The sequence below is a fragment of the Mauremys reevesii genome, linkage group 22 (assembly GCF_016161935.1).
Source record: "Mauremys reevesii isolate NIE-2019 linkage group 22, ASM1616193v1, whole genome shotgun sequence".
Lineage (NCBI taxonomy): Eukaryota > Metazoa > Chordata > Testudines > Geoemydidae > Mauremys > Mauremys reevesii.
This window is the reverse complement of record NC_052644.1, coordinates 23,081,240-23,107,755: the sequence shown is the minus strand read 5'-3', so window position 1 is coordinate 23,107,755 and position 26,516 is coordinate 23,081,240. Positions and strand designations below refer to the sequence as shown.

At 60.4% G+C, this 26,516-nt stretch overlaps 2 protein-coding genes across 7 annotated transcripts; both read right to left on the bottom strand.

The window, feature by feature from the left end:
* Positions 1 to 664: 664 nt before the first annotated feature.
* Positions 665 to 14,403, bottom strand: CXXC1 (CXXC finger protein 1). Of its 4 annotated transcripts, none has more exons than XM_039510383.1 (16): positions 14,320 to 14,403; positions 13,735 to 13,853; positions 12,762 to 12,862; positions 12,492 to 12,646; positions 10,146 to 10,322; positions 9,985 to 10,011; positions 9,511 to 9,660; positions 9,015 to 9,122; positions 8,511 to 8,695; positions 7,893 to 8,100; positions 7,599 to 7,709; positions 7,368 to 7,417; positions 1,860 to 1,956; positions 1,621 to 1,773; positions 874 to 1,025; positions 665 to 771 (listed from the first exon to the last, which is right to left on the bottom strand). In XM_039510383.1, exons 1-15 carry the CDS (start codon positions 14,320 to 14,322, stop codon positions 879 to 881), a joined length of 1,791 nt encoding a protein of 596 aa, XP_039366317.1. In that variant the 5' UTR covers positions 14,323 to 14,403; the 3' UTR covers positions 665 to 771; positions 874 to 878. The 4 variants fall into 4 exon arrangements, with proteins under 4 accessions (XP_039366317.1, XP_039366318.1, XP_039366319.1 ...); XM_039510384.1 differs by having other exon boundaries at positions 10,146 to 10,304; XM_039510385.1 differs by lacking the exon at positions 9,985 to 10,011.
* A 1,847-nt stretch (positions 14,404 to 16,250) lies between these two features.
* LOC120388551 (synaptonemal complex central element protein 1-like) lies at positions 16,251 to 26,106 on the bottom strand. 3 transcript variants are annotated; one of them, XM_039510455.1, is made up of 13 exons: positions 25,968 to 26,098; positions 24,968 to 25,030; positions 24,561 to 24,620; positions 23,367 to 23,441; positions 23,035 to 23,082; positions 22,060 to 22,114; positions 21,589 to 21,678; positions 20,286 to 20,349; positions 19,694 to 19,760; positions 19,129 to 19,249; positions 18,665 to 18,754; positions 18,070 to 18,097; positions 16,251 to 16,407 (listed from the first exon to the last, which is right to left on the bottom strand). In XM_039510455.1, exons 1-13 carry the CDS (start codon positions 25,984 to 25,986, stop codon positions 16,366 to 16,368), a joined length of 822 nt encoding a protein of 273 aa, XP_039366389.1. In that variant the 5' UTR covers positions 25,987 to 26,098; the 3' UTR covers positions 16,251 to 16,365. The 3 variants fall into 3 exon arrangements, with proteins under 3 accessions (XP_039366389.1, XP_039366391.1, XP_039366390.1); XM_039510456.1 differs by having other exon boundaries at positions 16,294 to 16,407; positions 18,665 to 18,750; positions 25,968 to 26,102; XM_039510457.1 differs by lacking the exons at positions 19,694 to 19,760; positions 20,286 to 20,349 and having other exon boundaries at positions 18,665 to 18,750; positions 25,968 to 26,106.
* Positions 26,107 to 26,516: the final 410 nt, after the last annotated feature.

The following is a 26,516-nucleotide window of genomic DNA, read 5'->3' as shown; positions in this document are numbered from 1 at the left end:
AGCTCGGCCAGGGCGTTAACCCGCGGGACTCCCCCCTGCAAGGTCTGGATGGGGGGGGGCTTAGCTCGGCCAGGGCATTAACCCCTGGGACTCCCCGCCGCAGAGTCTGGCTGGGAAGAGGGTGCTTAGCTCAGGCAGGACGTTAACCCGCGGGACCCCCCCGCTCCAGGGCCTGCTTGGGGGCGCTTATCTCAGGCAGGACGTTGACCCCCCTGCTGCAGGGTTTGCTTGGGGGCAGAGGGGAGGAATAGCTCGGCCAGGAAACCCGCTTAAGAACAGCCACTGTCCCCACCCCCAGAGAACAGTAAAAATAAGCTTCACTTTAAAACTTTTTTATTAGTGGCAACCTCATTCCGTCCATCTCTTCCCCCCGCCCCCGTCCAGCCCTCTAGCCCCTACTGCCCACACTCACCCCCCACCCCACTGCGCTGACCCAGCGAGGGCCCATCTCTCTTCAGGGTGGACCCCGTAGCCTGCAGCACCTGGAGAAGCACCCACGGGTGGGGTGGGTTGGAAAGGGACAAGCCAAACCCGCAGCAGGAGGGCCGGAGTGGGGGGAGGGCGGTCTCAGAAGGCCCAAGCTAGTGGGGGGGGAGTGGGGGCCTGGGCAGGGGCAAATTCCCTCACCCCTGGCAGAGCTTCGCTACATTTTTCCTCCTTTTGTTTTTTGTGGGTTTTTTTGTAAAGAAAAAAAAAGTTTTTTTTTTAAAAATCATTAAAAAAAAAAGAACCAACGAGGATCCGGAGACTCCACGAAGCCTGGCGCCGACCCTGGGAGAGAGAGAGTGAGTCATTAGGGGAGGCCCTGGAACCCAGCCGCCCCCGAGCAGCCGGCTCCCCCGCGAGGGACGACCCCGGGCCCCAGCTGCTCACCGGGCTCAGCGGTCAGTGGTGGTGCGCAGGTCTGTGGTCAGCGGGTCGTGCTGGATGGTCTGGTGCAGCATCAGCGCCAGCAGCCCAGCCCGGTTGGTCATGGCCATGCGCACGTTCCGCTCCTGCTCAAAGAGCTCGTCCAGCTTGTACCACTGCCAACAGCAGGAGGAGTCGTTACACGCGGCCACCTCTGGGGCGGGGCAGCTGGGGACAGCTCGGCCGGCACGGAGATGCAGCTAGCTCTGGGGCAGGGCAGCTGGGGAACAGCCGCACATAACGGCACTGGGGACAGCTCGGCCGGCACGGAGATGCAGCTAGCTCTGGGGCAGGGCAGCTGGGGAACAGCCACACATAACGCTGCTGGGGACAGCTCGGCCGGCACGGAGATGCAGCTAGCTCTGGGGCGGGGCAGCTGGGGAACAGCCGCACATAACGGCACTGGGGACAGCTCGGCTGGCACGGAGATGCGGCCACCTCTGGGGCGGGGCAGCTGGGGAATAGCTGCACAGTGACAAACAGACAGACAGTGGGTCAGGAAAAGGGGAGCTCCCTACTTAATAGAAGTGTGGGAGGGATGAGGGGGCAGGAATTTCTTCAGTCAGAAGCAATAAAAACCACTTGGGACCATGCCTAGATTTTAGGGCCTGGCCTCACTGCCAGGGGAGAGGGCTCCCTGCCCAGCCTCCCGCAGCGTCCGGCCCTGCCTGCCAGGGGAGAGCACCGCGTAGCGCCGGCCCCGCTCCGTACCACGCGCACTCTCTCCAGGTCCACCTCGGCCCGGCGCAGTTTCTCCCAGCAGTAGTGCCGGTTGCATTTTCTCTTGGGCACGCGGCAGAAATCGCCAGTGAGCTCGAACACGTCCTTTACCAGGGGGCAGCCGCACACCTCGTCCACCGACACCTGGAGGGGGCACCACAGGGTTTGCACACACGCTGGCCCTCGCTCCTTACCCCTGCTAGCCTAGCCCCCCAGCCACAGCCCCTCACCTTGGGGTCGCGGGAGTGCTCGGGACACAGCACCTGCAGCCGCTTGCAGTAGGTCTTGCTCTGAGGGTTGTAGACGTCACAGAAGAGGCGGGTGGCTCTGGGGAGGGGAGACACAGTGGCCGGGTGAGAGGCTGCAGCTGCTACCAGCTGCAAGGGCGGGGGGGCCTCCATGCCCCTAGGACAACCTAGGCAGCATTGCCCCATTGTTCAGAGGGGGAAACTGAGGCACATGCATGTGCATTCAATCCTGCTTGTCAGACCCAGAAAGAGAACCCAGGAGTCCTGGCTCCCAGCCCCCCCGCTCTAACCACCAGCCCCCACTCCCCTCCCAGAGCCAGGGAGAGAACCCAGGAGTCCTTTGGAAATTGTCTGAATGATGGCGGACTGGAGGGAGGTCTCACGTGGGGTTCCACAGGGATCTGTTCTGGGGCCGGGGGTGTTTCACATTTTTATTAACTACCAGGATGGGAGCAAACTGATCCAGTTTACAGATGGCACAAGGCGAGGGGGGGTTGCCAACCCTTTGGAGGACAGAGCTAAAAATCAGAGGGATCTTGATAAATTGGAGATTGGGGCTATCGCCAACACAACGCATTTCAACGGAGGCCCATGGACGGTGGAAAACCAAACGCACAATTACAGACTGGAGGAAAACTGGCCGAGCTGGGAGTTGTGCTGGATCACAACCTCGACATGAGTCAGCAACGCGACGCTGTTGCAAACACGACCTGGTGGAAGGCCCCAAGGGCAGTAGAGGGGAACTGAGGCAGGATCGCCTCTCGCCGGCTGCCAAGGCGGACGAAGGGCTGCCCCCGCTCCTCTTGGACCCCCTGGACCCCGGACACGGGTGCCTCCCCCATCACGATCTGTGTGGCTGCTGGTGCAGAACAGCTCCTCCCCCTTAAACGACTCATGCGCAGGCTGCTTTCCCAGGCGTAATTTTCCCCCTCACCCCTACCCGTAAAAGCCCTGGGCAGTGGTGACAGAGGCAGGTGATGTGATCACCCTGAGTCCCTAGCCACAGACCCACACGCAGGCGGTGACCGCAAGACAGTCGCCGTGGGGTAGTACTGGGATTTTATGGTGGTATTTGGTATAACTTAGAACGAAGGATAAAGAATAATGCAGCTTGTATTAAATGCCCTGGTGTATGATTTGATCATATCCTGCCAGCCTCCCTTTCTGAAAGCAGGAGGAATGGCCTCGTGGGCCATTGGTAAAGAGGCTTCAGCCAGAAGCTTGTGTCTGAAGCTGATTTCAAGGCAGTGACAGAGCTTTAGGTTTAAAATGAGCATTTTGAAATAAGTAAAAGAATGTGACGATTGTTTTCTCCTGCATTGCAGTTTGATGTTCCTGTTCACATGCTCTGTGTAAATCAATCCTGTTTTGTGTGTGAACGAGGAATGTGTGTGTTAGAAGACAAGTGTGAAGGCCGTCGCTGGGCCAGATGTTCTAGGGAGGAACCCAGGACAGACGTAAAGGCGCCAGGAGACTGCAACACACAGGAGGGCAGACTGACGAATCCAAAGATGAGGCAGGCACCGATCAATGGAGACAAGACAGCAGTGATCAACGCGGCCTGGGGTAACTCCCCGACAGACCGATGAAGGAACAAGATAAAGGATGAGAAGATTGATTACAGCATGACGGTGCAAAACGCATTGGTCCCAATGAAGGAGATTCACTATGGAAACAGGGGGCCTTGCCATGAAACTTTGGGTTCGTCCTGCCAAGACTTCCCTGAAGCACTGTGTCGCGACCGACAGAACCTGGCTCGTCCCCACCCGTGATCAACCTAGCTGGCCACTAGATTGATCCAGACTCGTAACTAGAACATAGACAGACAGACAGACAGACAGAGAGTGTGTGTGAGTGTGAGTGTGAGTGTGTTTAAATGCATATGCTAATTGTTGTGTTTCCAATAAACGCAGCGTATTGCCTTTTCCCCTGAAAACGAGCCCGTGTGCTTCCTATAAGCATAACAGTGTTCCCCTGGATTGGGGCAGGGGGGCATTTTCAGCAACAGCAGGCATGACTGAGCAGGCCTTTTTGGGAACCCCTCTGCTCACCCCGTACAGGGAGAGGGAGCCCCAAGCACAGGGTATCCCACCATATCTGACTGGAGAACCGGCTCCAGAAGGATCGTGTCCTACGCGGCCGAAAACCAAAAAAGGTTTCTTGCAACTCGGCACGTCCGTGCCGTGCTAGACGGATCCCCAAGTGGAAGACCCAAAGGCAGAGCAGCGACGGTCGCTCGAGGTACAACAGCGACATCGCCGCTGCCCCTCAGAGTATAACCGCCACCCTCCAGTGGCCTTCTTCTGGAAAGGAAAAGCAGCACGCGACAGGCCAATACACGGTGTTGGCTTTGCACTCAAGAACTTTCTAGGTCAACCGCCTCACTGAGCTCCCCGTCAGCATCGACGAGCGTCTTATGACCCTCTGCATCCATTCCCCAAAACAGAGAAGTCAACCCTCTTAGGAGACTTGAACTCAAGAGTTGGCCAAGGCTCTCGCGTATGGAGTAGCACCACTGGGAAGGAAGGAAGGAGCGGACAAGACCACTTCCAATGGCATCCTTCTGCTCAGTCAATGTGCAGAGCACAACCTTGTGATCACAAACACAATCTCCACACAAAGCAACAAGTAGAAAACAACTTGGCCACACCCCCCGCTCAAAGCAGTGGCACCTCCTAGACTAGGTCATTGTACAAACACGGGATCGAAGAGATGTCCAAATCTGCCGTGTCCTGAGAGGAGCCGATGCTCGCTGGGCTGACCCCCGCCTGGAGAGGTCAGTCATATCCCTCAGGATTGCATCGAAACGTAGAAAGCAATTCAAATCACACAGACGGCAACACAACATCCGAAGACTTCAGTCCTCAGCGCACCGAGATCCCTTCAAACCCTCCTTGGTGAAAACTGGCCACATGCACACCTGGAAATGACAAACAAGTGCCGAGGAAGACGGGGAAGCCCCCACAAGGCTTGCGAGGAATCCATCAGCCTTGCTACCTGCCGCCGTCAGGACTGGTTTAACAACACCATTGAGATCACAGCCCTTTTGGGCCGGAAGAGGAAAAGCTTTCTGCGACTGGCAAAGCCAACCACTGGCCAGGCAGAAGCAGAGCTCTCGCCATCAGCTCAAAGGAGGGGCTGAGAAATCAAAACCAAACGGTGGGAAGACAAAGCAAAAGAAAGCCAAACATTCGCTGACAGACGTGATATGCGGCGCTTTTAGTGTGAGACAAAGCCCCTGTACGGCCCAATCTCACGTGGCCTCATCACACCGCTGAGCTCTGAAGAAGGTAGTGCCCTTCTTAAAGGGAACACGGCCAAAAGCTTCTAAATCGAGAAACGACTGTGACCAATGACACCAGCGACTCCATCCCTCAGCACCCAATCTGGGAAACTCCTGCCAACCCACCGCCCCCTGAGGAGATCTGGAAAGCAATCAATCAACTGAAGACCAAAGCACCAGGTCCTGATGACGTACCAGCTGCGGTACTGAAAGCGAGGGGAGAAACACTGACTAACAAGCGTCATTTGCTGCTCCTCAAAAACTGGCGCACTGAAGAAATCCCCGCTGACTTACGTAACGCTAATATCGCCGTTTTCAAAAAGGGAGACAGGGCCGACTGCAGCAACTGTTGAGACACTGGCCTCCGCTCCATCGCTGGGAAGATTCTTGCTAGAATCTCACTGAATCGCCTGTTTCCTCCTGCAGAGGAAGGACTGCCAGAGTCCCGGTGTGGCTTCAGACCATCACGAGGCACCACCAACATGATTTCCGCAGCCAGGCAGATCCAGAAAAAATGCCAGGACCACCACTGGGAGCTGTATATGGCCTTTAATCGATCTATTCAAAGCCTTCGACTCTGTCAACCGTGAGGCTCTATGGAAAATCATGTCAAAGTTTGGCTTCCCAAGTAAATGTATCACCATTGTAAGACTCCTTCACAACCTGATGACCGCCTCCATCCTGTGCGGTGGCTCTGCCTCCGAGTCCTCTGTCGTCCGAACTGGCGTAAAACAAGGATGTGTACCGGCACCCCCCCTTTTCTCCGCAGCTATGAAAACATTAACCCAAGACCATCTACCACAGGGCACTGGCATCCAATATCGGACTGACGGCCACCTCTTCGGCCTCTCTCGTCTCCGTGCCAGAACTAATATCGGCAACAATAACCGAACTCCGGTACGCAGAGGATTGTGCTGTCGTTGCGCACACAAAGGAAGATCTAGCCTGTAACTGCTTCTCTGAAACTTACCAAAGCCTCGGGCTAACATCGGCAAAACAAGGTCAATCATCAGACCCAGCAAGGAAGATCGATATCGACAAAGAAGAACTGGAAAACGTAGAAGACTTTGCCTATCTCGGCAGCCATCTCTCACAGAGGCAGACACAGACGCCGAGATCCAGCCCAGAATTCGCCGTGCCAGCCTTGCCAGGTGTTCCACATTCACGACATCAGAACACACACACGGGACTTTTAGTTTATAAAGCGGTGAGAAGCCCAGCTCTCCTCTACGGCTGAGAGACTTGGGTAACCTGAAAAACCTGGAACGCCAGCCCCAGCCCTTTCTCTGGAAGATCCTCAACACAAAGTGGGAAGATCGTCGCACTAATGTCAGTGTCCTCATGGCGGCCAACACCCTCGAGATAAACATCAAGAGATGTGGCGTCGACACCACACACTGGGAGACAGTAGCCCAGAATAGGGATATCTGGTGAAGATTTGCCGGAGAGGAAATGTCTAGTTTCAGTCACCGATGCACAGAAAGGAGGTGGTGACAGCGGGTAAGACCCAGAGGCGAGCGACAAAGCCGATCAAAGGGGTGGGACACCGGCCACGTGAGCAAAGGCTGCAGGAACTGGGAATGCTCAGTTTGGAAAAGAGATTGAGGGGGGACATGCGAGCGATCTTCAGATACTCGAAAGGCTGCCATAGAAAAGATGGAGACGGGTGGTTCTCTCTTGCCCCAGACGGCAGGACAAGAGGCCGTGGGGTCAAACTACAGCACAGCAGATTGAGATTAAGTCTCAGGGAAAACTTCCGAACAGCAGGACGATGGAACCGAGGCCTCGGGAGGTCGTGGAAGCTCCTTCGCTGGAGGGTTTCGAGCGGAGGCCGGAGCCATCTGTCTGGGATGGTTTGAATCCTGCAGCGTGGTCGAGGGTCAGACTAGGTGCCCCCTGCGGTCCCTTCTCACCCTACGGGTCGAGGAGCCTATGAAGGTACATGCGAGTGGGGCAGAGAGGAGGATTGTAGGAATCGAAGACAAGGGGTGATGTCCTGCGGGGGAATTACAGGGATGTGGGAACCAAAAGCAGTGGAATGGTGGAAAGGGGACAACTGGCAGAGGTAGTCAGAGGGGGAACCATATGTGGGGGGGAACCAAGGGGTCAGGTCGGTGGGGGAAGATTTAGGGGGATGGACAATATCAGCCCATATGGTCCCAGGGGGACGGATTTGGAGAGCACCCCCCTACAGGGCTGGGACTCACCCCTCTATGCGGGTTGGGTACATGGATCCGAAGGACGTCTGGCTCTCGTACTGTGGGGAAAGGGAGAACACAGGGCTCGTCAGTGCACCGGGAAGGGGACGGGGACAAGACAGGGGAACAGCCGCACATAATGCCGCACGGCCGTCAGAGGCGGCCACCTCTGGGGCGGAGGGGGGGGACGGGACAAGGGGAGAGTCTGTTTCCCAGGCCCCGCGGGGCAGGGCAGCGTACCTTGGCGTAGCAACGTTCCATGTGGCGCAGCGCCACCTTGGGGTTGATGGGATGCCCGCAGGAGACGCAGAAGATCTGCAGGTCGGTGTCATCGCTGTCTCCCTCGTTGGTCTGTGGGGAGAGAGCAGGGAGGGCCCTGTTAGCGCTGCCCAGCGGGGGATCTCGGAGCACAGGACAGCTGGGGGAGAGAACCCAGGAGTCCTGGCTCCCAGCCCCCCCACCCCGCTCTCACCCACCAGACCCCCCACCCCTCCAAGAGCCAGAGATGGAACCCAGGCGCCTGGCCCCGCCCACCTCCTCATCCTCCTTGATGGCCTGCTGCTTGGCCTTGCCGATGATGGCCTCCAGCTCGTGGAAGCGACGCTCCATCTCCTGCAGCCGCAGCCGCGCCTGCTGCTGCTCCCGCCGAATCCGCTCCAGCAGCTTCTTGCCGTGCTCCTCCGCCACGCACGGGCTCTGCTGCCACTGCTGGATGCGCTGCGGAAGGATCTCGTAGATCCGGCTGGACGGGGAGAGAGAGACAGGCTGACCTGTTGGGGGGATACCAGTCTGGGGGTACCCTGTGGGTCTGATATGGTGTGGGGGACCCCCCAAGAGTCCGATCAGGGGAGATGGACACATGGGGCTGGGGGGGGCCCTGTCTGTCTGATCTGGGGTGGGTCCCTGAGAGTCTGATCGAGGGGGATGGACACATGGGGCGGGGGGGGGACCCTGTGGGTCTGATCTGGGACGGGGGGACAGACATGGGGCTGGGGGAGGCATGGGTCTCAGCCAGGGAGATATGGGGCTGGGGTGGGGGGCGTGCGGGTCTCATCCGGGTGATTGGGATGGTGCCGATGCCATGGGGACCCCTGCTGGGGCCCGGGGATTCCCAGGGCTAGGAACTCCCGGGGGCCGGGCCAGGGCTCTTACTTGGCAGCCAGCTTCATGCCGCACTCCTCGGAGCAGTACTTGGAGGCGGCGCGGGCCGGCTGGATGCAGCCGGGGCCCAGGCACTGGTGCAGGGAGGCCGGGTCCTTGGCGTCGGGCCGCTCGGCGTGCCGCGACCGGTCCCGGTGCTTCTGCTTCTGCTTGTGACGCTTGTACTTCTCCTCCTTCTGCGGGGGGGGGAGACCACGTCAGCGCCCTGTGGCCCCCCAGGGCCATCTCCCCCTTTCCACCTCCCGTCAGGGGCCCCTCCGTGACCAGCCCCCCTGCTCTAACCCCTAGACCCCACTCCCCTCCCAGAGCCAGGGAGAGAACCCAGGAGTCCTGGCTCCCAGCCCTCTCTGCTCTAACCACTAGACCCCACTCCCCTCCCAGAGCCGGGGAGGTAACCCAGGAGTCCTGGCTCCCAGCCCCTACTTCCGTCCCGGAGCTGGGATATACCCCACGACTGGGGAAAAAGTCTCCGTGGCGGCTGCAACTGGCTCCTACCTTCTTCTCTGATTTCTTCTCCCGCCTCTTGACATGCTTGACCTTCACGGCGCGTTTGCGGAGCACAGGGTCCAGGAACGGGGCATCCTCTGGGTCACTGAGCCACGGCTTGGAGGGGTGGGGGGCAGGAGAGGAGAAAAGGATGAGACCGGCCCCCCCGAGTGAGCTTGAGAGGCCACATACCCTAGATACCCGCCTGTTCCTCCCAAGCGGGCTACAGAGGCCTTCTGAGCCCTCAATGACGCTCGACCCAGGGTCCTGTCCAGGGAGCCCCCCACATGTCCAAGGACCCATACTAGGAAAAACAGAGCCCAGAGGCTGAACGTTCAGGGACGGGACACCCTGCATTGAGATGCAGCCACCTCTGGGGTGGGGCAGCTGAGGAACAGCTGCAGAGTAAAACCATTTGGAGAATGCTCGATCTGGACACATGGCGCCTGAGATCTCCTGGGGCCCTGCCACGCATGGGATCCCGCAGGTTGGGTGGGGCCCTCACCAGGTTCTGGTCGTCGAAGGCTCCAGCACAGAAATCTTGGTACAAGTCGGGGTCAATCGGGAGGTCGTCGTCTGACAGCGGCTCAGGGGTGGCGGATGATTCCAACTGCTCTTTCAGCATCTGCAGGTCCTCATCCCGCCCTCGCAGCATCTGCCAGGAGGGGGTTAGATACTTGCTGCCTGACACCTCAGGCCTACCCCCTCCCCTGTGACTGCCCCACACACAGACAGGGAAACTGAGGCACAATGAGGGGAAGAGACCAGTCCATGATCAAACTGCAAAATCTGGGAATAGGACCTGACTCCCATTTCCCTTTCCGCACTCTCCTCCCAGAGCTGGGGAGAGAACCCAGGAGTCCTGGTTCCCAGCCACCCTGCTGCTCTACCCACTAGCCCCCTCTCCCCTCCCAGACCTAGGGAGAGAACCCAGGAATCCTGCAGGGAAATGGGCACAGAAAGGATGGGGCCAACTTACCGAGGCTGGGAAATACTTATATGATTCCTAGAAAGAAAAGAAACACTCTGATAAGCAGCTCGGATGACATGCGGCCACCTCTGGAGCAGGGCAGCTGGGTAATAGCGTCCAGACGGAGCACACAGGTGTTTAGGACAGGAAGTAAACACGCCAGTACTCACCCGTGCCCGGACCTGGCACTGCCGCAGACGGCACTTCTGACGGATTTTATTGGGTCCTCCGAATTTCTTCATGTCACGGCAGAAGTCACACTGGCCACAGTCCTCTGTCCGCCGGCACGCCTCGCACTCCCCACACATCCGTGCCGAGCGCTTGATTTGCTGTTGCGGATGAGAGAACTGTAAGAATGACAAGTTTGCACATTGTAGAAAGATGAGGAAGTCATCCTTAACCCGGGGCATCCTTAACTGGGGGTGTCCTTAACTGGGGCAGGAAAAAGAGAGACCATTTTTCCTCTCACATCTTTTAAATCATCACTCCATCCACTACCTTCAAATCTGACTTGCTCTTGCCCCGTGGTGAGATCTATCAAACAAGCCAGGTTTGAGATTTCTACCTTCCTCAGTCTGTCTCTTAAAACATCCCCAGCCCCTTTAGATTCTTCTTTGCAAAGAGGCAATTTAGCATCTGCCCCTCAGTCCAAAGCTGAAGTTGGCCGGTAAAGGGAAACACCCCTGTAATCTGGAAACAACCTTTGTACCCTTTAAGACTTTTAATCTGTTTGGCATCACAACCGTCACTTTAACCATTGCTAAGGACTGCAACAACCTACCCTCCACACCCAACACACGTGGATACTTTTTAAACCAAGTCTAGCTGTTTGCATCCACAAATCCACAACTTGGAGGTCTGCATTTTATCCGGCATGGCCAGAAATAACTGTGGGCGTAAAAGCCAAGCCCCCGTTTAATATGTAGCGGCTCATGCTTCTGGTTAGAGGGAAATATTCCTAGCAAGCTTCATTCACTTTCTTTGCAGTGGAATCTGCTGCTTAACAGGCCCGGTTCCCTTCTGTTCCTCGTGCCACCTGCCAGATTTGGGCTGCCACAGCAGAAGACAATCCGTGAAATGCACCATGATTAAGTCCCCAGAGCTGCATCCAATTTTGGGGGCCAGAAAAGGGACTAGGGGGCCTTTAAAAAAAAAAAAAAAAAACAACAACGCATTTGCTGCTGTTGTGGCTTGTCAATCGCAGCTTTTTGCTTTCCCGGCAACACTGAGATTTGAGCGCAAGAGGGACACCCGAACCGATGCCGGCCCACGTGTCAAACAGCGCCCCTGATCGAGAAACATTTCCACGGAAACAAACAGCCCGGCTCTCCCGCAGGGCTGACTCCGCCCCGAGCTTATGGCTTGGAGATGGCTCTAGACTCTTCCCAGCTGATTTGTCCGCTGCGGCACCCTTAAAGTGGCACCTATCCCGTGCTCAGCCACCCTCCCACCAAAAAAAAACCAACCCTCAGAGCCAGCTCCCTCCTCCTCCCTGAAGACCCCACACCCTCTCCCTTATTTCTCAGCTCCTCCGCTGGTTGCCGTATTCGGGGATTTACAAGATCCTAACTCAATACTTGACACTCCACCTGGCATATAACAAACGGATCACGGGGACCGAGATCGGGGGGGGGGGAACAGATGGCAAGATGCGCCAGGAGTAGCCATTTGAGTGCATTTACCGCATAAACCCCCGGGTGGCAGTTCTCTCGGGGGAACTGGGAATCCTTCATTCTCCCGTCCAGCTGCAGCACTGGAGAGCGGACGGGGTAAGAAGTTTTTACAGGGGATGTCGTCTCCCCTAGCTCAGACAGGCGGAGATGCACCGGGGGCGGGTTGGGCTGCACAGAGGGCACGACAGTCTATTCTGAAGGTAACCAAGGCTGGTCGCAAGGAGAAAATGTCACAGCCTCCGGGTGGATTTAGGAGGCAGGGAGAACACTTCCTGAGCGAAGAGGCAGACGAGTTAGCACATCTGCATTTGTAGCGCAGCCACAGCCAATAAAGTACAGTCAGAAGTTCACCCCGTGCCCATTGGTGTCACCCAACCGCCCCATACTCCAGAAACATGGAGTAAGAATGGAAAGGAAACCGTCAGGTCACTTTCAAAAATCTACAGGCACAACTGACTGGAGGGGAGTGCTGCCACTCAAAATGGGACAGGTTCGCCAGGTGCCAAGATGCAGCCACCTCTGGAGAGGGGCGGTTGGGGAACAGCTGCACATAACGCGACATGGCAACTCAGTCAGAACTATCTGCCCAGGGATTCAGGGGTATCAGACTAGAGTCCAGGGTGTTTACCCTTAACTCTGCCCATGGGGAGCGGCACGAATGAGAGGGAGGATCATAAACACCCCCTCCCTGGGCAGGAACGGGGAACAGCAGCGACTGGAACCCGTCAGGGCCCGGCTGGCACGTGGAGCCGCTTTTGGAACCCTGCGGCTTGGCTCCCTGGCAACGCGGCCCATGGGCTCATGGGATAGAATCCTGGGCCCTGCCCCCCAGAACACCCTCACCTGGCCTCCTACTTTCGACCCACGGCTCTGGTCCAGGGCCAGCTCCTGAGCCTTCTTCCTCAGCTCGTCCTTCTCCGCCCGGTCCCGCTCACCCTCCCGCTCCTTCTCTCTGGATTTCTTGTGCCGGTATCGGATCTCCAAATTCGGGTTCTTATCTGCAGTGGGGAGAGGAAAGCATATCACAGCTGGAAAGACCAAGGAGACAGCCCCACCCCCCACCAGAGCCCAGGAGAGAACCCAGGAGTCCGGGCTCCCCGCTCCGTTCCTCACCTCGGCACTGCAGACAGTACCATTCCCGAATGGCCTTCGCCATCTTCTCTGTGATGTTAATACAATTGCCATGGAACCACTCATTGCAGTTATCACAGCCTCTGCAGGGGCGGGAGAGAGAGGAGAATCAGAGCGCCCCCTACTGAGCCCCCCGCCCTGCATCCCCCAGCACCTGATCCTGACTGCCAGGGGAGAGGGTCCCCCGCCCGGCCCCCCGGCACACGGCCCTGCCCCATGGCACCCGCCAGCACCCAGCACTGACTGCCAGGGAAAAGTAACCCCAGCCCTCCCCCATGGCACCTCCTGGTGCACAACCCTCCCCCACAGCACCCCCCAATGCCCAGCCCTGACTGCCAGGGTAGAGCGTCCCCCGCCCAGCCCCACGGCATGCCCCGGCGCCCGGCCCTGACTGCCAGGGGAGAACACAGCACTCCCCAGTGCCCAGCCCTGACTGCCAGGGGAGAACATCCGGCGCCCGGCCCCACGGCATGCCCCGGCGCCCGGCCCCACGGCATGCCCCGGCCCTGACTGCCAGGGGAGAACACAGCACTCCCTAGCGCCCAGCCCTGACTGCCAGGGAGAGCGCCCCCTGCCCAGCCCCACGGCATGCCCCAGCACCCGGCCCTGACTGCCAGGGGAGAACACAGCACTCCCTAGCGCCCAGCCCTGACTGCCAGGGGAGAACATCCGGCGCCCGGCCCCACGGCATGCCCTGGCCCTGACTGCCAGGGGAGAACACAGCACTCCCTAGCGCCCAGCCCTGACTGCCAGGGAGAGCGCCCCCTGCCCAGCCCCCTATAACAGCTGGAATTTCCTGGAGGGGGGAGGGAGAGACTCCCTTGGCCTGGCTCAGTGAGCAGGATGGCTGGACTGAGTTCCCCCTGGGCTCTCCCTGCAGGGGCAGCAAATGACCCACCCCCCTTCCAGCACCCTGAGTCCTAGCAGCCCCCACCCTACCCCCCGGTCTCCGTACATCATGAAGCAGTTGATGTCCGGCTTGCGGCAGATGCAGTACACGGGCGCGTTCTCGCCGTTCTCCGACTTGGACTCCTCGCCCGCCGCGGCCAGCTCCGGGTCGGAGAACTCGCTGTCCTGGGGGGTGCGGGAGGGAAGACAAAGGGCTTCAGAGAACCCAGGAGTCCGGGCTCCCAGCCCCTCCTGCTCTCAGCCACCAGACCCCTCCCCTCCCCGAGAACCCAGGAGTCCAGGCTCCCAGCCCCTCCTGCTCTCAGACCCCTCCCCTCCCAGAGAACCCAGGAGTCCGGGCACCCAGCCCCACCCCTGCTCTAACTCACCAGACCCCTCCCCTCCCAGAGAACCCAGGAGTCCGGGCTCCCAGCCCCCCCTGCTCTAACTCACCAGACCCCTCCCCTCCCAGAGAACCCAGGAGTCCGGGCTCCCAGCCACCAGACCCCTCCCCTCCCCGAGAACCCAGGAGTCCGGGCACCCAGCTCTCAGCCACCAGACCCCTCCCCTCCCAGAGAACCCAGGAGTCCGGGCTCCCAGCCACCAGACCCCTCCCCTCCCAGAGAACCCAGGAGTCCGGGGCCCCCCTTACCATGGTCTCTCCCAGCCCCTTGTTGTGGCTGGAATCAAGACAAGGGCTCTGGGCAGGAAGTTCTGACAGCCCCTCCCCCAGGCGTCTGCTTCCACTTCCGGGGCCACCCCGGCCGAAGGCGCATCCACCACCCCCAGCCGCAGCCAGCTCATCTGCCCGCTTCCAAGATGGCCGCCACCAGGGCTATGACGTTCCTCCCCGTCGGCCTCTGCCCGCTTCCAAGATGGCCGCCCCCAAGCCCAACGGCAGGGGAACCCATCAAATATGGCCGCCCCCATGAGAGTGGCGAGCGCATCAGGCAAGATGGCCACGCCCCCCGGGATCGGCTCAGCCTGAGAGCCAGGATCAAATATGTCCGCTTCAGCGCTATTTAATGCACCATTAAACGGGAGCGGCCATCTTTGATACTGGCAAATGACCAGCTAGATAGCTAGATAGATGACGAGTGTGTATGGGGATAGATAGATAGACAAATAGATGATGGATGGACTGTCTGTCTATCTATCTATCTATCTATCTATAGATAGACAGACAGACAGTCTTAGGGATATGGTTAGATATCTCAGGAACCCCTTGGTCAAATGACCCCAAATTTGGATCACTGTCTGGGGAGGGGAAGACAAAGGGTGACTGAGAACCCAGGAGTCCTGGCTCCCAGGCCACTGCCCCCCCGTCCTCTGCTCTCAGCCATCAGACGCTCCCCTGCCCAGGGAACCCAGGCCCAGCCAGTTTCGAGGCACTCGGAATAACCATGAGGATTCCAGAGCACTCGGGAGAGCGTGTGGTGCGTGGCCCGGCCCAGCCCCGCACCCAAAGGTGTTGCGGTAGGCGTGGCGCACGCTGCCCCTTCTCCATGGCAATCTCTGGGGTCATGCCCACTCCCCCACGACTTTCTGCTGGGTACCCTAGGCCCCTTTGGGGCCCCCGGCCTCCACACAGCCATGAGCATGCAGGGAAAGGTCTCCCCCGCCGCATAGCATAATCGTCCCGCCCTCTGGGGATCAGGAGGGCGTGGGAGGGGCCGAGCGATGATCCAGCTACTCGGGGACCCCGTCTCTGCAGGAAATCTCTTCCTGACACCCCCAGACTCAGAGCCCGAAGCCTGGGGGCCAGTAGTGCATGTCCCAGCTGGGAGGCACGTCTGTTCATGGTCACGTGAAATCCACTCTTATTTCAATTCACCGTTACTCTTTGCCTCTCTGATACCCTGCAGCAGGGAGTTCCACAGGCTACTCCACCCAGGCATACACGGTGCAACGCAGCCATATCCCATCTGTTCTCCACTGCTCCCTCCCCTGAGCTGGGAGCCGATGCAGCGCCACCTCCTGAGCCTCCCACCCCCCTCCCCGCAGCACAGGCCCCCTGGGGCCACACTGGGACCCGGGTGTCAGTGCACCACTGACTCCACATGGAGAGGGCCCCTAGTGCCGCTTGACGCCAAGGCAGCCTGACAAGGAAGCTCCCACTCGCTTCACGCACCCGGGACCCCAGAACGACGGCAGCCCCCGCCGCGGGACGGAGACTGCCTGGCACAGACGTGACCACCCGCCGCTGCCCGATGGTGCCAGCCGGGACTGACGCAGCCAGGTGGCTTCACCCCGTCTCGACTGAACCACGGCCAGGGATGGCGACTCCACCGTGCCCCGTGGGAAATCGGTTAATTCCTCTCATCGTTAAAAACGGACGCCTTCTTCCCAGGCTGAATTTGTCCAGCTGGTACTTATAGACGGGGATAAAGTCACCCCTTCACCTTCTCCTGGTTCGCCCAAATAGACCGAGCTCCTGGCACCTCTCACCAACCCTTTCATCATTCTCGGGGGGCTTGCCTGACCCCTCCCCACGGGATCCCCAACCTCCCTGAACTGGGGGTCGCCGAATGGGACAGACGGCTCCCGCCCCGAGTCCAATAACCGGGCAGAGGCCAGCAGGGGGTGGAGGGAAGGATGTTTTTATTCATAACAAGGAGCCCGATACATCCAGAGGTGACTTAACCCCAGGCTGATCCTCGGGGGGGCGCCATTCAAGCTCTCGCTGGGGAGGGGGGTATTAGGCATCTGTTTCCATGCTGGCCGAGTCACCCCTGGAGCCCTGCGGTGGGGCAGAGCACAGGGCGGGGGTTATGGGGGGAGATGTGGAAGGGTCGGCCTGCCCCCCTAGCCGGGACGGTGGGACACGGCTGGGTGAGAACGCTCAGACGCTGGCGCTAGGCCTCAGATCCCACCCAAGTGCGATCGCCCCACCCTAGGCCTGGCCCCAAGCCTGGCCCCACTGCGCTGCTGGGCATTTAGGGAAGGGCCGTGGGTCCCAGCCCCAGGGGCCGCTCACTCCCCTGGCTGGCAGGCAGATTGGGACACCCAAAGGGGGACGAGCGACTGCTGGGCCTCCCGGGGACCTCGGGCACCAGCAGGAACCAGAGCCAGGAAAGCCGCCAGCCAGCCAGGCCTCGCACACCTACCTCCAGCCACTTCGCACACCTCCAGCCAGCCAGGCAGGCCTCGCACACCTCCAGCCAGGCCTCGCACACCTCCAGCCAGCCAGCCAGGCCTTGCACACCTACCTCCAGCCACCTCACAAACCCCCAGCCAGGCCTCGCACACCTCCAGCCAGCCAGCCAGGCCTCACACACCTACCTCCAGCCACCTCTCCAGCCAGCCAGCCAGGCCACCTCGTGACACTCCAGCCAGGCCTCACACCTCCAGCCAGCCAGCCAGGCCTCGCACACCTACCTCCAGCCACCTCGCACACCTCCAGCCAGGCCTCGCACACCTACCTCCAGCCAGCCACCTCGCACACCTCCAGCCAGGCCTCGCACACCTCCAGCCAGCCAGCCAGGCCTTGCACACCTACCTCCAGCCACCTCGCACACCTCCAGCCAGCCAGCCAGGCCTTGTACATGTCCAGTCAGCCAGCCAGGCCTCGCACACCTCCAGCCACTTTGCACACCTCCAGCCAGCCAGTCCTTGCACACCTCCAGCCAGGCCTTGCACACTTAACTCCAGCCAGCCAGGCCTTGCACACCTCCAGCCAGCCAGCCAGGCCTCACACACCTACCTCCAGCCACCTCGCACACCTACCTCCAGCCACTTCGCACACCTCCAGCCAGCCAGCCAGGCCTCGTACACCTCCAGCCAGGCCTCACACACCTCCAGCCAGCCAGCCAGGCCTCGCACACCTACCTCCAGCCACCTCGCACACCTCCAGCCAGGCCTCGCACACCTACCTCCAGCCAGCCACCTCGCACACCTCCAGCCAGGCCTCGCACACCTCCAGCCAGCCAGCCAGGCCTTGCACACCTACCTCCAGCCACCTCGCACACCTCCAGCCAGCCAGCCAGGCCTTGTACATGTCCAGTCAGCCAGCCAGGCCTCGCACACCTCCAGCCACTTTGCACACCTCCAGCCAGCCAGTCCTTGCACACCTCCAGCCAGGCCTTGCACACTTAACTCCAGCCAGCCAGGCCTTGCACACCTCCAGTCAGCCAGCCAGGCCTTGCACACCTCCAGTCAGGCCTCACACACCTCCAGCCAACCAGTTCTCGCACACCTCCAGCCAGCCAGCCCTCCCTCCCCCATGCACCCCTCCATCCATGCATCCTCGTACACCCCTCTCTCTGCATATCAGGTGGGGTATTCTGTCCATGTGGCAATGTCCTGGCCACGGGGGTCCAGCACCACAGACTCCAGTGGACCATCTAGCCAAGCCCTGCCCCTTTGCGTGCCAGAGATTTCCCTTTGTCGCTACCATCCTCACCTGCTGGGCTTCCAGCTCAGCCCTCAGCCTGAAAGAGACCAGAAATATTGGTTATAATCAAACAACGGGAGCGCCTGGCCGGGCCCGTCCCCAGGGCCATTCGCAGAGAGGAAGGGCTGTGTCACACGGGCTATGGCAGCAGGGAAATGCAGCCACCTCTGGTGGGGCACGCAGCCGCTGCCCAGCACAGCAGAGCAAGCAGGACAGTGAGGACTCCCATAAGCCACTGGAGACACGGGGAATGTGGAGAGAGCTGGAGTGAGCTCGACCAAGCTGGGACTGGGCCAGGCAAAGAGGCCCCAAATGTGCCGGGGGAGTTTCCTGGACAAACCAGTCAGGGCCTTGGACTGACTGTTCCCACGGCAAAGCAGCAGCCTCAGCACCAAGCTCACAGAACCTGGGATAGAACCCAGGAGTCCTGGCTCCCAGCCGCACCCTGCTCTAACCACTAGACCCCACTCCCCTCCCAAAGCCAGGATTGAACCCAGGAGTCCTGGCTCCCAGCCGCACCCTGCTCTAACCACTAGACCCCACTCCCCTCCCAAAGCCAGGATTGAACCCAGGAGTCCTGGCTCCCAGCCCCCGCTGCACTCACCTCTTGAACTTCTGCTGCAGTTCTGAGTGGCGGCGCGAAGCTGCCTCCAGATACTCGGTCGCTCTCTTGTTTTCCTGTTGGAACAGCTGCCTGGGGACAACAGAAGGCAGTGAACAGCCCAGACGCCTCGGTGATGGACAGCAATCACCCCCCAGGCGAGGCAGGCAGTGCCGGGAACGACTCTCTCTGCATCCCCTCTTCCTGGCGGACCTCTGCCAGCGCTGTGCCAAGGCACACTCCGCACTGGCCTAGATGGATGGTTTCAGGGCAGCACCTGAGGTGCCTTCACTCCTAAAGGCAGGGATAGAAGCCAGGAGTCCTGGCTCCCAGCCCCCCTGCTCTAACCACTAGACCCCGCTCCCCTCCCCCAGCTGGGGATAGGACCCAGGAGTCCTGCTCGCGGTGTATCGCTGCAGTACTGCTCCCCCGGGGCTGGCACAAGGCTGGTGGCACTCGGCACTCACAGGGCAGTGCTGGCCTCCTGGCTCTTCAGGAACATCCTCTCCTGGCTGGGAGCTGCCTCTGCCTGCGGCAGGGAGCCCAGCTGCTTCTCGACCTGGGCCAGGTTGTCTTGGATCAGCTTGTCTAGGGCAAATGACAGAAACAGCGTCACGGGGCAGCGTAACTCGGGTGCTGGGATCTCAGTGAGAACGGATGGGGCCCAGCTCCTGGACTGAGACATGTCTGCAGAGACCAAGATCGGGGCCCCACCGTGCCGGGCGCTGCCCAGATCCCGACTGAGATCAGGGCCCCGTCATGCCAGGCGCTGCTCAGATCCCGACCGAGATCAGGGCCCCGTCGTGCCAGGTGCTGCCCAGACCCCGACCGAGATCAGGGCCCCGTCATGCCAGGCGCTGCTCAGACCCTGACCGAGATCAGGGCCCCGTCATGCCAGGCGCTGCCCAGACCCTGACTGAGAGAAGGTCCCTGCCCCCAAGCGTCTGCACTCCAAATAAACAAGACAGACCGAAGTGGGGATTATTCTGCCTGTTTTACAGCTGGGAACTGAGGCCCAGAGAGATTCATCACCTTCGCTCAGCAAACGTTCCTTGCTCTCGGCCATGCTGCCGATCTCGGCAGCCAGCTTCTCCATGCTCTAGGAGGAGGCAGAGGGAATTCACCACAGAGCCATGGGGAGGAGGAAGTGTGGGGTGGGGGCGTCCACAGGCTTCCCTCACACTAACCGCCCATGGCCGGGTCTCATCCCAGGCCGAAGCTTGGTCTCCGAGGGGAGACGCAGCTTGTACCAGCTAAAGAGTAGTTCCCCTCCCACCTAGGCCTTATATCAGGTCCCTCCCCTAAGGCTGCTGCTAGCACTGAGTGTCCTCAACCCCTGTTCTGGTTCCCAAACCCCCCCCCAGATCCCACTCCCCGCCCAGAGCCGGGGCAAGAACTCAGGAGTCCGGGCTCCCAGCCCCCCTCAAAGCCAGGTAGAGAACCCAGGAATCCCAGCTCCAGGTCAGACTCCCTGCTGTAACCTGTAACCCACTCCCTGCCACGCATTCCCAGGTCCCCTCCCAGTAGGGTTGTGTCTCCCAGGCTGTCCCTAGGGGGTGTTCCCTTGGACCCCACCCGACTTGGCCCAGGAACAGCACGGGGGATGGACCCCGATGGCTCTTACGTGGCCCTCCTGGAGGCTCTTGTGCTTCTCCATCAGCTCGTCCAGCTGCTGCTCAAATTCCAGCCTGGAAACAACAGGGGGTGAGGGGCTGCCATGGGGCAGAGAGGGCGACTGGGGTACAGGAGTGTGGAGTTCTGTGCACAACAGAAACACACACCCCCACCCACACACACAGCAGGGCTCATCCCCTCCAGCAGGGGGCAGCAGGGATACACACACACAAACACACACACACACACACAGCTCAGCCCCTCCAGCAGGGATACACACACACACACACACACACACACACACACACAGAGCAGGGCTCATCCCCTCCAGCAGGGGGCAGCAGGGACACACACAGAGTGCGTTACATACAGTGTAGTTTATGTCCCTGTCGCCCCCTGCTGGAAGAGATGAGCCCTGCTCTCTGTGTGTGTGTGTGTGTGTGTGTGTGTGTGTCCCTGCTGGAGGGGATGAGCTCTGTGTGTGTGTGTGTGTGTGTGTCCCTGCTGGAGGGGCTCAGCCGTGTGCTGTGAGTGTGCATGTCACTCCCATCCCAGTTGCAGGGGATGAGCCCTGCTCTGTGGGTGTGAGTGCGCAGGTGTGAGTGTGTGGGTGTATGTCCCCCTGCTGCACCCCGCTGGAGGGGACGAGCTCTGCTCTGTGTGTGTGTGTGTGTGTGTGTGTGTGTGTGCACCCGTGTGCTGTGTGTGAGAGAGAGACAGAGAGAGACGCTAAGGGCTGATTCACCCCCCAGGGTGACTCTACTCTCTCTGCTGAGCAGGTGCTGGCAAGCAAGGCCCTGTGGCAAAGCCGGGACTGCCCAGGCCGAGCACCTGGGGGCCTGGCAGCTGGTTAATCACTAGGCGTTACTTTCCCGGACAGAACAGGAACACGCCCAGGGAGTGGAACCCGAGGCAGACGCTCAGGCTGCAGCAGGGAGCCACCATTGCACACCTAGGCCAGGCAGCTAGTCGGCAAAGTGGGGTGTGCAACCCTGGCCTCTCTCGGAGCGCTTGCCCGTGGGTCGGCCTGGCTGGCACACGGGGGGCTGCCCCAAGGATGGACGCCCCAGACCCGCTAAGGGATTTACTTTGAGGATCGGGCTGCCGTAGATCTCACGGAGAGAAGGGAGCATCTAGATATCCCAGAATGCACTGCCCACTCCGGCTCACTGCCTGTTGTGCTGGGTGCTGTGTACGACACTTGGCCATCTCCAGGGCACCGGGGGCGGGAGGGTTGGAGCAGTAGTGACTCCCGCTTACAGAGCTGGGGGTCCCGTCCCACATTCAGTCCGCTGCAGGGGGGCGGGGGGTACCTCTGTTTCCGCTGCTTCAGCTTCTCCTCCTGGATCTTCGTAGTCAGCTCCTCGATGCTCTGCTTCCGCTCCTGGGACAGCGTCTGCTGCCTGCACGGGGCGAACAAGAGCGGCCCAGCCGGTGGGCCCCGGCGGCCTGACTCCCAGACGAGGCTATCGCCAGCGGGGGACCCCAAGACACCTTCCCCAGGTGAATCTACCCAACCCCTGCACATGGGCAGAGAAGCGGAAACACCTGGCCCAAGATCAGGCTGTGACATGAGGGGGGGGAATGAGCAGGTGTCCTGGCTCCCAGCCCTCGCCTCCCCTGCTCTAACCACTAGACCCCACTCCCCTCCCAGAGCTGAACCAAGGAGTCCTCTCTCTGTATGGTTCTCTGTGTCTCTCAGTCTCCGTCTATATCCCCATACACACCCCTCCCTCTGTCCACCCCTCCCTCCTGCCCCAAGCCCTGCCCTATCCCCCTCTCACCGCTGGGCCTCGGCCTCTGTCTCCTGGCAGCGGAGCTGCAGGGTCCGCAGGAGCTCTGGAAGGGACACACGTGTTAGTGCTGGGGACACGGCTCCCAGAGAGACACCGCACGCTGATCCCTGCCAGGGCCCCACTCCCCATGGGGTGCTCACTCCAGCCTGCCCTCGGGCAGGTCCCACTTACCTGGGGGGGGGGCACACAGAGCCTCTGGCAGGGGGAGACTGGGGGATCCTGGTATGAGAGGATGGAGAATGGGGGGAGCACAGAGGCCCTGGGTTGGCGGGAGATTGGGGGACCCTAGTGTGAGGGAGGCGGAATGGGGGGCACACAGAGGCCCTGGGTTGGCGGGAGATTGGGGGACCCTAGTGTGAGGGAGGGGGAATGTGGGGCACATAGAAGGCCTGGGATGGGGGAAGATTGGGGGACCCTGGTGTGATGAAGGGTGGGGGGAGGCACACACAAGGCCTGGGACGGGGGAGATCGGGGAAGCCTGGTGAGAGCGAGGAGGAATGGGGGGCACACAGAGGCCCTGGGATGGGGGGAGATCGGGGGACCCTGGTGTGATGGGGGGGCACACAAGGCCTGGGACGGGGGAGATCGGGGAAGCCTGGGGAGAGGAAGGAGGAATGGGGGGCACACAGGGGCCCTGGGATGCGGGAGGAATCGGGGGACTTGGTATGAGGGAGGGGACAAAGGGGACACACAACACCTCTGGGGGCACGCAGCACCCCTGGCAGGGGAGAGACGGAGCAGAGAGGCAGGAAGTCTCTGAAATAGAGGGGACTGGCAGGGGGGCCCACAAGGAGTTCGGGGGGGCAGATCCCGCGTTGTATCCCGTTGCTAATGGTAACGCCTGTCTCTCCTCGAGTCCTTCTCAACAGTGGATCTCAAAGCGCGGGACCAAAGCAGTCAGTGCCTTTATCTCGGCTGTCCAGCCCGGAGCTGCCATCCCGCCCGCTAAAGGCCTGTTCTCACCTTGCTTCTGGCTGCAGATTTCCTCCAGGTTCGACTTCTCCTCGTTCACTGCAAGAGAGTGGGGGGGGGAACACACTGGCTGGGGGCTCATGTCCTCTGGGTTTGGGGATGTGTCTCACCGGCACTAGGGCGTGGGTCCCCCCCCAGCATGCACCTGGGTAGTGAAGTAGGCCGCGCTGCAAAGGAGGCTGCTGCCAGAGAGCTCAGAAGATGCCGTGGCCCAAATCTTCTAAGGTCTTTGGTGCCTAGGGGAGTTAGGCACCTTTGAGAATCTGGGCCAAAGGCCTGAGGTGCAACATGAGCCACGGGGAGCAGAACTGGGGGTGACTTACACTCCTCCAGCTCCGCTTGCAGTTCCTCGCTGCGCACCTGCCCATCATGCAGCTCCTGGCTCAGATTCTGCTTAGCTACGGAGAGACCAAACGGGTTAGGGGTGAGGGTGTGGGGAGAGAGAGGGGGCATGTCTAAGGGGCTGGAGCAGTGGTGTGAGGGATGAGGTGGGATGCATGGATAGATAGATGGAGAGGTGTGTATGGGGATGGATGGTTAGTGGGGGGTGTGTACGGGGATGGAGGGAGGGGTCAGTACAGGGTTGGATAGTGGGGTGTGTACGGGGATGGAGGGAGGGGTCAGTATGGGGTTGGATAGTGGGGGTGGTGAACGGGGATGGAGGGAGGTGTCAGTACGGGGTTGGATAGTGGGGTGTGTGTACGGGGATGGAGGGAGGGGTCGGTACGGGGGGGGATAGGGGGGTGGGTGTAGGGGGATGGAGGGAGGTGTCAGTGGGTTGGATAGATGGAGGAGGGGTCAGTATGGGGCTGGATAGTGGGGTGTGTGCGGGGATGGAGGAGGGGTCAGTATGGGGCTGGATAGTGGGGTGTGTGTACGGGGATGGAGGGAGGGGTCAGTATGGGGCTGGATAGTGGGGTGTGTACGGGGATGGAGGGAGGGGTCAGTATGGGGCTGGATAGTGGGGTGTGTGTACGGGGATGGAGGGAGGGGTCAGTACGGGGTTGGATAGTGGGGGGTGTACGGGGATGGAGGGAGGGGTCAGTATGGGGCTGGATAGTGGGGTGTGTATATGGGGATGGAGGGAGGGGTCAGTATGGACCCAGAGAACTATAGGAAGATAGGTATACATGAGGATGGATGGATTATATAGATCCCTGCATTACCAAGGGCCTGAGTCTGATTTCAGCCACACTGGGTGAAATCCAGAGTCCCTGCTCTGAAGTCCATGGGCTCGTTTACACTGCGCTTCCAAAGCCGCGGAAGCTAAACCGGACAACGGCCTCTGCTCCTGGGGTCAGCGCATCCCCTGGCGGGTGCAGCAGCATGGCTCTGGGGGTACAGTGTGTGTCCCCATGTAAACGGGCTGTGAATGAGAGCAGAATCTAGCCCCTGCGGGCAGGTAGACAGGGGCTGACACTGGGGGGCTCAGTAGCAGGGGGGCACGGCAGTAAGGGGTGCTGGGGGAGTGGGCTGCAGCCCAGTGTGCTCCACCCCCCGTCTTCTGCTCCCCTCACCTCGCTGCAGTCTGCTGATCCTTCCTACCAGGTCATCCATTCGGGGCTCCAGGGTCCCTGCTGCAGAGGGAAGGAGAAGGATATGCCTGGTTGGGTTCCTGACACGCGTCCTTCACCCTAGGCTCTTTTGAGCGTGCCTGGGAGGAGAGGAGTTATTCCTGCCTTCACTTAAAGGGGGAGGGGAAACTGAGGCACAGAGAAGTGACACAGAGAGTCACTGGTAGAGCCTAGAAAAGGACACCAGAGCCCCCTTTCACAGACTCCAGTTCTGACAACTAGACCCCACTCCCCCCGAACCCAGGAGTCCTGGCTCCCCCGCCGCATATCCCACTCCCCTCCCAGAGCTGGGGAGAGAACCCAGGAGGCCTGGCTCCCAGCGCTAACCACCAGACCCAGCTCCTGAATACCATCCTGCAGTTGTTTCACCAGCAATAGCAGCTCCTCTGCCTTGGGTGCAAAGTCACTGGGAACTGGGAAGAAGAAAAAAAAAATAAAAGGAATTGCTTTGTTGTACAGAAAATTCAGCTCAAGCTTGTAACTGGGCTTTCTAGCGGGGGTTATCCACCCCATGGCGTTCAGGAGAAGGGCACTGTGGGGTTGACATGGATTTATCTGGCCCACGGCATGAGGGAGAAGGGCATTGTGGGATTGCCACCCCATGGCGTGAGCAACAAGGGTACTGTGGCATCGCTGCCCCATGGTGTGAGGGAGCGGGGCACTGTAGAATCGCTGCCCCATGGCATGAGCAAGCAGGGCACTGAGATCGCCCCCCTCCTTGGCGTAAGCGAGCAGGGCACTGTGGGATCGCCCCCCTCCCCCGGCGTGAGTGAGCAGGGCATTGTGGGATTACTCCGCTGGGGGAGCGGGGAGTTACGGGATCACCCCCCTTGCCGTGAGTGAGCAGCAGGGCACTGTGGGATCACTCCACTGGTTGCGTGGGGGAATGGGGAGTTGTTGGCTCACCCCCCCTTGACGTGAGCAAGCAGGGCACTGTGGGATCACACACACCCCTTAGCATGAGCGAGCAGCAGGGCACTGTGGGATCACACACACCCCTTAGCGTGAGCGAGCAGCAGGGCACTGTGGGATCACACACACCCCTTAGCGTGAGCGAGCAGCAGGGCACTGTGGGATCACACACCCGCTTGGCAACGGCGTGAGGGAGCAGCAGGGCACTGTGGGATCACTCCACTGGTGGTGTGAGGGAGTGGGGAGTTGTGGGATCACCCCCCCCTTGGGGTGAGGGACAAAGGGATTATGGGATCAACACCCCCCACCCCCCCGGTGTGAGCAAGGGCATTGTGGGATCACCCCACTGGTGGCATGAGAAAGAAGGGCATCGTGGGATTGCCATGATTTATTCACCCCATGGGGGCCGTTCCCCCTCTGCCCCCATCTTCCCCTCACCCTGTTTACTCCCCTCCATGGCCCTATGTGCTCAGAGAGATGTGGGGAGGAGGGGGCCTTAACACAGCCGCCTATCCACCCACCAGGAGGGAGGGGGAGCCTTGAAACTTCCCAGCCCCTCCCGCACTTTCTTTTCCCGCCGTTTTCCAACGGTTGCTGCGGCCCCGCCTCCCTAGCAGGGCTCGTGCGCTGTGTTTACCACCTGCCACAGGGCCCCGCCCCCTCCCCTTGGAGAAAGGGGGAGGGGCTAACCCCTCACTAGGGGCCAGGGCTGGTAGCCAGGACGCCTGGGTTCTCTCCCAGGCTCTGGGAGGGGAGCAGGAGGCTGGGAGCCAGGACTCCTGGGTTCTCTCCCCAGCTCTGGGAGGGGAGCAGGGTCTGGTGGTTAGAGCAGGGGGGGCTGGGAGCCAGGACTCCTGGGTTCTCTCCCCGGCTCTGGGAGGGGAGCAGGGTCTGGTGGTTAGAGCAGGGGGGGGGCGGCCTGGGAGCCAGGACTCCTGGGTTCTATCCCCAGCTCTGGGAGGGGAGCAGGGTCTGGTGGTTGAGCTG